The sequence below is a fragment of the Cheilinus undulatus genome, linkage group 23 (genome assembly GCF_018320785.1).
Source record: "Cheilinus undulatus linkage group 23, ASM1832078v1, whole genome shotgun sequence".
Taxonomy (NCBI): domain Eukaryota; kingdom Metazoa; phylum Chordata; class Actinopteri; order Labriformes; family Labridae; genus Cheilinus; species Cheilinus undulatus.
In genome coordinates, this window is record NC_054887.1 from 18,935,936 (window position 1) to 18,949,420 (window position 13,485).

Below are 13,485 nucleotides of genomic sequence, written 5' to 3' on the forward strand. Positions count from 1 at the left end.
GTGGCGGGTAAGGAAGAAGGGCAGTGGTGGAATCTGCGGTAGAGTGATTTGTAGAATATGACACCTGATGACCTTATATGTGACCTTAGACTTCCAAAATCTTAGCAGATCACCCTTGGCTCAGAGTGGATATTTGTGCAAAGTTTGAGGAAGATCCCTCAAAGCGTTCTTGAGATATCGCACTCACAAGGATGGCTTGGACAGACAGTTGGACAGACCAACAACCCAACAAAATAACACTGCCAGCCTAAGTTAAAGAATATTAGCTTTTATGATAAAGGCACGTCATGTGTATCTTTTGGGATGTTTTTCTGTTTGAATTTTTGAATTATCTTCAGGACTTTCTGCTTTTTTTCCTATAAAGTAGCTAATTTGTTGAGCTTATCAGCACATAAAGCAGAGCTTTAGTTCTGTAAAACCAGAAAGAGGCTCCTTGTGGGTTTTTTTGCTCTTAATGGACCCCGTTATCTGAACTGGGAGCTGCCCAGTTGATAAACCCCTAAAGACTGAATTTTCTCACCCACCACCCTTTCCTCTTAAGTGCCAGCCAGGTTTCTTTTTTGGCTCTGAGTCCAGTTAAACAGAAGTGTGTCAGCAAAGTGTTAGAGCAGGTAACAGAAGCTGACTCCAGGAGTCATTCATGATTGTTGTGACCACATGTTAGTGAGAGTGTAGGCGTGATTTTGGTTTCTCTGTGTTTGTGTGTCTGCCCGTGTGTGTTTTACATGCTATTTTAGTATGATCCTAATGGCTTTACAGAGTGCCAGGCATTTTAACAGAGCCAGGAGGAGGCTTGTAAAACACACACACTCACCACAAGACAGAGCACCGAGGCTGGCACACTGGAACATGGTCGTCAGGGGGGAGAGCGTGTGAGCGCATTAAGAGGGTCAGCCAGGGTGATGGTGACACATGATGAAGGAAAACGAGAAACACGGGCCTCAATGAAAGACGGGCAGTGTGCGTCTGTCGATTGTGTGTAGGCAGGGTCGGGGTCTGATGCAGACTCGTGGCGCCAAGTGGCACAGCCCGGGTACGAGTGGGTTTGGACGGAGAGGCAGAAAGATTCAAACTGTGATGTTGTTAAGGGAAACATTTTACAAAAACAGGGAAGAGAAAGTGAAAAAACCTTGCATTTTAAAACTCCCTTGCCTGTACACTGTCACTGACATGGAGCAAGCAGGAGCAACAGTAAGAGACTTTCAAAGAAATGTAAGGTCGAAAAATGGCGCTCCTTCAGAAAAGAAGGTAAAACTAATCCCCCAACGAAGACAGAAGTTCAAGGAGAGATGTTAAAATGGGAAAGAAAAAAAAATTCAAAGAATGAAAAAATCTCACCCAAAAACCAAAGCCACATGATAAAAGAAGCATCCTCGCCCTTTCAAAGTATATAATTTTAAAGTAAAAATGTAATTAACAGCTTTTTATTCACCCCAACTTTGACCAAATACAAAATGAGTGTTCTCTGAAATTACTCTGTTGGTTTCATTTCTAATTTTGTACTTAGAGATGACTTCACATGAGCTAAAACTGGTTTAAGGCCAACTTTGGACATTAACCTACAAAAACCTTAAAGGAAGATAAAATGTTTTGTGCGTCTTTATATGCCAGCAGCATGACCTGTTTTGCCTTTGTTTCAATCAAATCAAACAATACTATTAAATCTTAAATGCCTCATCTTTTGATGAGAAAAAATTAAATTCACAGGAGTCTTCTCAAACTTTTAAGCCCGAAACTCCTAAAATTACGTTGTGAGACTGGGAAATAAAGAGTTGCATACAAGTGTGCGTATTCAAGAACAGTTGTGTGCAGATGTACATTTTTAAAAATTTTAAACACATTTATTTCAGTATAAATCACACCGGATGATAGTTTTATTTTAAATTGTACTCATTTTATGAATATATTTTTGAACAATGGGTAAAATATGCAATTTGAAAGCATTCACAAATGTTTTTTGCTTTTTGGAAGGCCTCTCTCATTAGAACGGCACAATTGAGGGCTTGCAGAGGGAAAAAAAGGAAGTTGCTATGATTTATGGTACAAAAGTAATTTGACTCTTTGTAACCAGTATCTCTTCAAATAAGTGGTTTGTTCGCACATAGTGATATGTGTCTTTAGCCTCTGCTGACATGTTTTAAAACATAGGCTTCTGCAACTGAATCAGTCCAAGAACACCTTTGCATGTTGTCAGAAGACATTTCTGGTCAAGGATGGAAGAGATGATAAATTTTAGTCACCATTAAAACTGTTTTTAATAACCAAGCTTTAATATTATGATAAATAATGATGAGATATCATGCAACATGGGTTTGTTACAGAGATTAATTGAAAATAAGTCTGCAAGTTAGAATATTACGTACTTAAAAATTTTTAAGGATGAGGAGACATCACTGTCTACCTCCTCTACTGCATCTGTCTGCACTGAACTGTCTGTATGTCTGTCAGACTAGTAGAAGGCTGGTTCAGTACAGGATGGTTCTGTTTTTTTGCATTTCCATTTAGCAAAAGTTGGAAAGGGTCTCAAAAAAAACACCCTGTACCGTCCCACTTTTTTGATTCCCTTCCAGAGGGGAACCAAACTTACTATCTGTCCCAAAAAGGTGGAGCTACACACACAACAATAAGAGTTTGCACTGACCTGGCCTTCAAAGAGTGTGTTCAGTCTGGTTGTATAGGATTTCACAGCAGCCTATAAAATCAGTTTTAAATGTAGACCAAGTTAAGGCCATTGAAAACAGGCTGATGGTGAAAAAAAATCATACAGTAATTGTCTGTCTTTGAAAGTAGCATGGACCATTTCTCTGTGACTTTAATGTACACACTGACTAAATAATTCGGTATATCTAAAGTTTATTTAAAGTGACACCACATCATGCTTTGCCATGCTATCTAAAGCACTCGAGCTAAACAGAGACATTTCCCTGCATTAAGAGGTACAATAGGGCTTTCATGAGGAAACTGGTCCTACTGTATGCTAACCACACACTCTGTCACTCTGCTCTGTAAATGTCTGTGTCTAGAGTTACCGTTTCTCAATGTATACCATATGTAGCAACTATCGCCTGATATGTTCTCAATATGGCGAAAAAGGCAGAAAGGAGATGGAGGAAGCTAGAGAGCTACAAAATAATTAAATTTAATAATATACTGTTTATATTCAGTGTCTGACAACAGTACTGGTTGCCATGACAGTAGAGCTGCAGAAAGGCAGTACCATTAGCCAATCTTTGTTAATCTTTTCCTAAGCCTCACCTTCTCTGTCTTTATCCTCATTTCCCTTTTCTTTGCTCTCCTCCCATTCTCAGATGACATCCCTCTCGACAGTTTAATAAATATAGTCTTTTCTCCACTTCTTGCTCCATTTTTGAACAACCTCTCCTCCTGCTGCCAAAAGCTCCAAGCTGAGTTTACTCCCCGTAAAATAAAACGTCTAAAAAGATTTTGTTTCGCAGCCAGGAGCTTGTCGTCAGGTGACCCGTTGGAGTAAATCTTTTTCATTAATGTCAAGGACGGCGCCAAAAAACTGCCAAGTGAACCAGTGTGTGCCCGACTCCTACACACACGTCCACACAGCTATAAAAAAAACACGCACAGGGAGAACAATCACACAAACTCACAGACGTCATCACTACAGCGAAGCAAGGGCACAGAAACACGCATTGAGCTGTCACTGAGGACTGACGAATGTCGCCACTTTAGTTGATGTTTTCCCACGTTTTTTCAGGACTGCTCACACATGTGTGTATGAATCATCTCACCTGTTCCTGCGTCATGCTGTGAAGCTGCGTATGCCAGGAGGCAGAGTCAGAGCGGTGATAGGCAGGGGGCGGGGCAAAGTCCTGCAATATGATTGGGTCTCGCTCCTGACACAGTGAGGTCAGGTGACTGATGTACAGCTTCAGTTTGCTGCGGTTCTGATTGAGATCCAGGAGAGGAGAGAGAATCTGGAGGAGAAAAAGGGAAATGGATAAATTATTTAAGTATTTAAGAAACAGAACAATGATGCATGCTATTGGAAAGAAAATAATTGTGATGCATGCCTAGCTTTTTTAAATATAAACTAATCAAGACAAGCTGTAATACAGATAAAAAAACATCAATAAAGAGGGTTTCTTTGGGCAATTAATGCAGTTACTCATTTCTTTTTCTTTGTTATTTTTAGTGATGAATGGACTGGATGTGAAGCAGAAAAATCGGCATATCCTATGTAAGCTCTCAGTCACATGCTGGCATAGAGAGCAAACAGAGATCGGAAGAATCCATCCATTATCCACACTGCTTCTCCCATTCAAGATCACTGGAGGCTGGTGCCAATCCCAGTTGTCACTGGGCGAGAGGCGAGGTACACCCTGGTCTGGCTGCCAGTCAATCGCAGGGCTGACAAACAACCAGGCACACTCATACCTGCAGGCAATTTAGAGCCACCAGATAACCTAACAAGCATGCTATAGGACTGTGGGAAAAAAGTTAGAGTTCCTGCATGCACGGGGAAAAACTGCAAACTACACACAAAACCACCCTGTACGACTGGGATTCAAACCAGGAACCTTCTTACTGTGAGGCTAACCCCTTGGCCATTATGCATCCCTCCATAAACATACAAAGACATTAAATACTGTAGAATCTGGAATAATGGAGAAAAGCTGTTAAAAGTGGCAATGATTACTTGCAGTCTGCCCTGTGCCTCTATATGTCCCAGCACTTTGAAAACACAAATGAGTTGGGAGGAAGTTTGAATCACATCAGTTTGTATTCAGTGGGTGATGCCGGTAATTGTGGTAATGATGGTACATGCCTTTTCTAATTATACACTACAGCATAGGTATGCAAGGCTGCATCTACGTAACAGGCCAAAGTGATCTGAATTTATTATTTTTCTTCAAGTCTATTCTTTTTTTCTGTTTTTTGTTTTTTTGTTTTTTTTTTAAAAATACATCCATATTGCTGACATCAGACCAAAACCTAGTATCTCCATTTTTCATGATTTTTTTCACCCATAAATCAGTGCTATTGGTCACCCTTTACATCTGTCAGTGGATTTCAACAAATTTTAAAGCAATACAAAGTAGGATTAGGGTTAGGGTTACAATACAAGGTGTCTAAAAGGGGCTGACTATGACCATTCATTATTATATTAATTGAAAAATGCTGTATTTTTTTCCCTGAGAAGTAGAGATCTTAAAAAAACAAGGTTTTGGCCCGATGCCACTGATATGTTGCTTTATTGAGGTGAATGGCTAAGTCCGATACAGGCCACATTTTGAAAAGAAGTGTGAATGTTAAAAAAACAACAAACATATCTGAGCAAAAAAAATTGAACTTCCGTGTGAACGCAGCTCAACACACGGCTAGCTTTTTAGAGGAAAATGCAGGTATAAAAGGTGCGTCTTGTACACTCGACCTTACAGGAATGTTGGGTAGTTTGCAACAACTTCAAAGCCATTCATTTGTTTAACCTCTGGTACCTTGTGAATTCAGCTTTTCAGATATTCAGATATTACCAGCTATTTACATCTTCACCCTAGACCAGTGGTTCTCAACTGGTGGGTTGGGAACCAAAAGTGAGGTGCGGGGCTGTTTTCAGTGGATCACCGGCTGGTGCATGGGGAAAAGATTATGACAAAATATCTAGGATGTACTGAAGCCTTAGGCATATATTCTATAATTCTCCATTTTGCAGAACAAAGAGTATATTGTGGTGGTTTTATCTTGGATAGAAATACTTCAAAGAGTGTGGTTTCCCTATGATAATGTCTGAATTTATTAAGACTTATAAAAAAACAAAAAAGAAAAAGAATTTTTAATGGTGAACAGAATTAAATTGAAGGTTGGCCTCTGTATTTAATCAAGTTTTGTTCCATCTAAAATCCAAACTGACATTTTTATGTGATTAATTTTAGTGCTTGAAAAATGTGGGTCAGGATTTTGTTTCATAGAGGTCGTTCCTATGGTTAGACCAGTTGAAAACCACTGCCCTACACTTTATAAACACGGACCTAGTCCTAAAGACATCATCCACTGGTTTTTGTAGATGCATTATGAAGCTCAACGATGGCGGTAGCCATATTGCAGACTCTAGCTAACCTTTAGATGTCAGAGAAATAGTTGGTGGAACTGAGGTGGGACTTAAGCTTCCTGGCAAATAGTTTCAATATTCCCACCTCTCAGTCAAACTGGAATAGACATTATTTATAGATTGTTTTTGAGGGTTTTCAGGCCTTTGATAGAGGAAGACAGTGAATAGAGTGGGAAATAGAGTCAGGGAGAGACATGAGGGAAAGGAGACCACAGACTGGACTTGAACCAGGTCATCCGCTTGCATGGAAGCGACCTAACTGCTAGGCTATCTGCGCCCCCAATGAAAAGACATTTTGTTTTAGGATCTAATGGGGATTCCTTGGCTGTTGCAGTCAGCATCAAGTGGACACTTGAGGAACTGCATTTTTTTCATGTCTGCTTTGGTTTTACTTTTCAACAGTGAGTTGCAACTTGGTCTTCACAGAAAATTGCAGCAATTTCAACTCAATAAAACACAAATAATTTCATTGTGAACTTGTGAGCAGAAAGTAGAGTACTCACGATAGCCACTGTATTCTTATATCCACCAACCTGACCTTAAAAAACTTAAATATAACAGAGGAAAGTAACTAAAGTAAATTAAATAGAAAAAAGGACACAATTTCAGACACTATCAGCGCATTTTTGTCCAGCAAAACATCTGCAAAGGTCTCTAAGCCTGGACAGCAATGCATATCAAACTCAACGTATAAAGAGCATGCAACATCACCGATGACATCTAAAGAAGGGCAGTGGTGATGAGAGACAGAAACACGCATGAAAACAGAAAGAGGTGTCGATGAGGACCAAAAATTAGTGTTTTTATAATTTCATGCGCATAGCAGACATCAAAACTGACAATTAAGTTTGATTAAACTAAAGCCTTAATAATGATCTTTTCTCTAATTATATAAGAAAGAATATTAAAAGCTGCCATTAGTTTTCGGAATAGTCTTGTTTTGTTGCGCTGTGCATAACTGCTTCATACTAAAGGCAAAATATATCACTGCTACACAAGCTGATTTATCCATTTTGTTTGTGCAGAATTTATCCAGATACAAGGCTATCAGTTTAGATCAACCAAAGTAGCATACAAATCTGATACGCTTGTTTAACAGCAACATTTGTTTCACGGTGGCTGTGACTAATGCGTCAGTGTGCGAGTGTGGGAATGAGGAGCCCAACACACATTTTAGGGGTACAAGACAAGACCCCCCAAGAGACGCATACACAAAGATACGCAGATAACCCACACAGACTCACTCTTCTCTTCAGGGAAAAGAAAGATTTAAGTGTAGAGGAAGCATGTTAAGAGGCCTGTTAGTGTGTGTGCTGGTGATGTGTATTCAATCCTAGTGGCGTCTGTCTTCACCTTACGCTGCATGCACATCATCACTCAGCAAACGGCGAGTTATCAAGTTTCAACAGCAGAATACTTTCACTGAGAAAAGTAACATCATTTTTCTCTCCATTTGTGCTCCATCTCAGCTTTTTCATATGGTTCTCTCTTAACCAATTAGAACAAGAATTGAAAATATTTATGTTATGTCTTCTCACATTGTGATTTATTCTCAGAGCGTTTAACTCAGACAAGATGTAGACTCGAATAAGCTGACACTGTGTTTAGGGTGACAACACATTTACACTCCCAGCTCATCAAATACAGAAGCTTAGCCCTCAGCTTCTGAACATGAACATCTAGGAAGCCTTTAAGTGTAATTTTAGCAGGTGTGATCTTCATTGGTCAAGAAAGCAACACAGAGTTCAAATTTATGACCTTTGGACATGCAACAACTATTAACATGTAGTTAAACATGCAGAACTGTAGCAGCTACTGAAAACACCACACTTCCTGATATGGCTATTTCATGATAAAAAGCATTTCAACAACAGAGGAAACAAGGATTATTGTTGGGAAGACTGACAGATAATAAAACTGTTTTACTGGCTTATGTGAGCTTTGGCAAATTACAATTAGCAGCAAGTATGGAGTTACAGTTCACAGACTTTGTACTCAGGCAGTGTAGAGCAATATGGCACTGTTTTGCATATAGAAAATATACCCAATTTGAAGATATTTTAATAAGTTTGGTATTTCTTATTGTTATTTTTGGTTGATCTGAAAGTTTCCCTATTTCTGTCTATCTTATTATTTCACTTGATCTTGTATCTTGATACATTTGGTTTTACAGTATCTATTTGTTAAATGCATAATGTCTTTTAACACTATTCATGCTACAAATGTTCTGTTGTTATCTCTGTAAAGCACATTGAATTGCTTCATGTATGAATGTGTGGATAAAACTAGTGACCACGGTATTAAATCAGTTTAAAATCTGTTGTTAACTAACTAACTAATACCAGTGATGGGATTTTCCACCTAGTGCTGCAGAATTAATCTAATTGCGATCACAATGTTAGGCTGTGCAATGACATAATCGTATAATAGGATGTGATTGTTTTTGTTCTAAGTAGTGATTGAAAGGTTTGCAAAACCTACAGGCCAGACTGCAGCATTAGATCCTCAGGCGGGGGGGGGGCTCCTGGTCAATCCAAAGTCAAGACTTAATTCAAAGGAGGCCGAGCATTTTCTGTCAGGGCCCTCTCGACTTTGGAACGACCTGCCAGAGGAGATAAGGCGTGAAGAACCAGTGACATCTTTTAAATCACTTCTTAAAACTAATTTTTATAGACTTGCTTTTATTTGATATCTTCTTATTTGGTTTTTATCTTCTATTTTCCAAGATTTTTAAGCATATTTTAAATACTCTTAATATTTCACTTGCTTTTATTCCTTGTTAATCTCAGTTTATTTCATTGCCATTTTGGCTGTTTTTAATTTTTAATTGTTATTGTAGTCTTACCCTAATATTTTTCTTCACTGTACCTTTGCTATTAAATTTATTATTGTTACTGATTTTATATTAATAGAGCTTATTTTATCTTGATTCTTCACTTCATATTTTCATGCTTTACTGACTTCCTTTGTCACATTTTATTGCCTATTATTATTTTTGTCTCTTTCTGGTTTTATTTCTCTGTGTTCCTCATTTAATTTCTCACATCTTAATTTTTGGTCCACTCTGTCTCAGCCTGTGTAGCTGGGCCCCTTTGTTACTTGGGTTCCTATGGTCTGTATAGTACCTATAATGTCAATGTGAAGCCGTGCTCTAATGATATCCTGTGATTTCTTAGTTTGTATGCAGTCTCATGACGTCTGGGTCTCGAAGTCTTATGAAGCAGATGAGTCATTATCTTGCTCACTTTTTTAGGTTCTTGGACTGTTTGGCCTCTGCTGATATTGGTGTCATTGTTCTCTTATGTTTGTCTTTGGGTTTTGTTGCTTTGTTCCTCTGATTGCTTCTGCACATCAAGGCACTTTATAAACTCTTGTTTTTAAAAGTGCTATACAAATAAATGTATTATTATTATTTTTCTTATTAAAATGCCTGCAGAAAGGCCTTTAAATTCACAACAGCACTACTGTTGCACTTTGTTAAGGTATCTTTATTTTCAAAAGAGGTAAAATTGTTTGGTTTTATTTTGAAAGCAGTACTATGAGACTTAAGGTTTTGTATATTTTCTATGCTACTTGATATTTGTAGGATCTGAGCTGAGAAATACCCTATTAAAAATTATTATTATTCGATCAAGCAAGACCACTCATGACATTATTTATGTATTTTATCATAATCACAATTGCAATATGTCCAGTAAAATCACAGTCACACATTATTACTAAATCAAGCAGCATCGAGCCCACCTGTGGTCTTCTCCCAGTTTTACATGCCTGGAAATCCTTCCAAAATAAAGTGACCAAGAGGCATCACATTCAGAAGCCCTCACCACCAAAGCTGTCTCCTTTCACTGTGAAAGAGTAGCTGCTCTCCTCTGAGCTCTCTCCTAATGTCTGAGCCGGTCACCCTACTGGCTCCCCTTTAAAGGAAATTCTCTTCAGCCATCCTATCTGTGATCTTATTCTTCAAGTGGTTACCAAAAGCCAAGGTGAGGGTTTGCAATGTAGATTTATTGGAAAAATCAAAAGTTTTTCCTTCAGACTTGGTCAATTTAGTGTAATGTGTCTTTTCTGTTTTGGAATACAACAAAATACAAAACCGCAAGAAACAATTCCACTCCATCTTTTCATCATCCATCTTTTCTAACAAGGGCGTCTTGTAATTTGACACTTCTGCATGAAATAAAGCTGTTTTGATGCCGTCTCCTTGCTTGCATGATGTTGTGTTTAAAACAAAACAAGAAAAGAACAAAACAAAAACTGAATATTTATCCGTCCCAGACAACACTGACATGTTGTCTAAATCTGATCCAGCCTCTGTCGTCAAAACAGTGAAAAACAAACTCCAGACAGGCAGATTTTGGGACACTGATAATGAATAAAACACATTATAAATAAAAAAAAAACTCTCCTCTATATATGCAACATTCATTATTCAATAACTTCATGTGTTTGAGCATCCTGGCAAACAAATCAAAGCACTAGATGTGGGTGTTTTTGTGGGATAAAAAAATCTCATTGCACGCTCTTTTCCAGCAGCATCACTGCAACAATGAAAGCTGACAGTAAATCAAAGTAACTGTCACTTCTGATTTGGAGTCCTCACCTTATTTACTACAAATACGACACAAACAAGGAGTTATTTTTGCTGTTTTTCCAGAGCTTTTCCATTTGTGTCTTCCAGATCCTCATAGTATACACGCTCTTTTAAGTACTATGCGTAACTATACACAGACGCACACTCATACATGGACGATATCAGAGTTGTAAATAGCAGCGCTTACAACATTTTCCAGTGAGGGCCTCCTTAAACAAGCTTAAAGTATTTTATAAAACACAAGAAAGACAAGCTAAGAGAAAATGATGGTGTTAAAAGCTGCAGGGATTCGACGCTTTCTGCGCTTCAAAAACATCACTGCTGTGTTTTGATGCAGCTCCAGGTCGTTTGTATCATATATGACAATATGTGAACAGATCTTGTAAAACTGCAGCCTTTTTGCCTTAAAAAAACAGACCCAACATGTGTTCAACAGCTGTTCACTTGCACTTTCTAATCTTGACTCTTCTGTCAGAAAGTTAGAAAAAAAAAAAAAAAAAAAAAAGAAGACTCGCCACACTTTCCAGACCTGCAGCAGAGCTCCGGGATCAAATACGAGACAAATGAGAAACAGGCTGTATGGATGGAAGGAATGGTGGTGATAAAAGGAAGATATTTAGAGAGAAATAACACAATTATTTTCAAGCATCTTAAGTATCTGTTTTACAAATATTGGACACTGTAATAAAATATGAAATACGAGCAGAATACTGATCTCTGAATGGCTGAAGCTCTTGAAGTCTCTAAATTTACTGATTTTATTTCAGTGTGCATGAGTCCCCATGGTTTTATTGTTTTACACAACCTATGCAGTGTGTGTGTTTAATGTCTCCACTGTGCTTTCCAGCGTCTTACCGTAGAAAGAAATAATCCCAGCAGAGCTATCGTTTTATACTGCACTGTCTGTGTTTGTTCCTTTTTCTTAACCTCTAATGCCTGCTGTCCAGTGTGTTACTGTGCTATGAAACAACTCCAAAGAGAGACATTCAGCTCACCTCACTCACTGGCTACAAGTTTGAAAAAACACCTTTGATCACGCTACACAGAGAAATCTCTCTGAGACACACATATATGGACACAAGCGCGATGACAATTATTTGATATGAAGTAGAAACTAATGAGGAGGTGGGTTATAATTTGAAGGATGGAAGAATGGCTTCCGTTGTTGGTATTGTTACAACTGTTTGATACAGCGCTTATAAAAACTATGTCCTCCTCGGATGTTTAACTCTTTAATTGACTTTTATAAATAAATCATGGTCAGTATAATTAGGCTTTTTGACAAAAAAAGGGCATAAAAATGGGGATCACCTAAGTGCAGTGAGCTCAAGTGACTGCAGTATAAAGACAACTGTGTCTGGAAGGTCCAGCCACTGGTTAATCACTATTCCTGGCTACCATTACACCATGAGGACAAAAGAACACTCCATACAACTCAGAGAAAAGGTTATTGAAAAGCATAAGTCAGGGGATGGATACAATAAAATTTCAAGGCACTAAACATTCCTGGGAGTTCAGATAATCCATCATCAATAGGGATGCACGACATTGGATTTTTTGCCGATTTGCCGATATTTACAGATTCATTTTAGCCGATTACCGATATCGATATCTAAAAATATTTTATTAACTAAAAATGCAGTCCTTTGAACACAACTTAAGTTTTGAGAATGAACAAGGAAACAAACACTTTTTCTTAAAACACACTTTAAAGTTTAAAGAAAGAGTATGAATAAAGAAAAAAAAGAATTTACATAGGTCTGTTGGTCCAGCCTAAAAATCCACTACTTTATTAGTACATATGTCCACATTTTACAAGTGATAAATGCTGATATTCATGGCAAAAATTTCAGATGTAAATATCGGCATAATTTTTGATAACTGCTGATACCGATATCAGGTTGATAATTTCGTACATCCCTAATCATCAAGAAACAGAAGGCTTATGTTACATATGTAAATCTGTCTAGATTAGGCCGTCCTCACAAAGTAGAAGGAGACTAGTGAGAGAGGCCACCAAGACACCTATTGGGGCTTTTCCATTACGCGCGGCTCAGCTTGACTCGGCTGACTCGGCACAGCAGCCCAGCGCAGCAAGGGGTTTGTTTTTCCACCACAACTGAGCTACCTGTTTGAGGATGCTTCTAGAGCTGATGACGCAGTGTTTTGAGCCCTCCTCGATCTCTCTACGATAGTCTGATCTGAATGACTTTACATCATTTAAAAGCAAAATTCAAACTGTAGACCTTTTTACTTTCTCTCCCTCTTTCTCTCTCCCCCTCTCCGTCTCTCTCTCTCTCTCTATCTGCATTTAGTAAACAAGCAATAATTCACGCTCATCATCAAAAGGAGAGGATTTTCCTGCATGTAAGTTAAAGAACAGTCTCCTTATTATTGATTTGTGGGTCTCTAAAGAGCAGAAAATGAATGCAATCATATTTTTGGATTGGGCGGTGAGAACGGCATGCTTTACTAGCGCCAGTTAATGAATTAAAGACGGACTCCGTCATTGGCGAAATGTTTTGAACATCTCCAGCAAATCTCAATCGTCATAAATATTTAGGCTAAGTCATACAGTGAACACTGACACCACTGTAACAGAGTTACAGGAAGCTGGAGCAGAGGCAGGGATGAAACCTATCTCCCCCGTCTCCCCGTGGGGTGAAAATTGATCATGGAGGGGTTATCAGTAGCAGGGGGGGTAATCCCCCCAGCAAATTGGATCTCGCGAAGCGCTTCGGCATCAGCTCGGCGCGCTTGAAGGTGGGGCTGGCCTGCTTTATGACTACTCTGAAGCAGTTTTAAGCTTCAG

At 38.6% G+C, this 13,485-nt stretch overlaps 1 protein-coding gene across 4 annotated transcripts in view; it reads right to left on the reverse strand.

The window, feature by feature from the left end:
- Positions 1-13,485, reverse strand: part of LOC121505523 (ELKS/Rab6-interacting/CAST family member 1-like) — a 188,470-nt gene that overhangs the window by 21,310 nt on the left and 153,675 nt on the right. For all 4 annotated transcript variants that reach the window (XM_041780924.1, XM_041780922.1, XM_041780921.1 and 1 more), the window contains one exon: positions 3,762-3,947. In XM_041780924.1, coding sequence (XP_041636858.1) covers positions 3,762-3,947 — 186 coding nt within the window. The remainder of the gene's footprint in view (positions 1-3,761; positions 3,948-13,485) is intronic.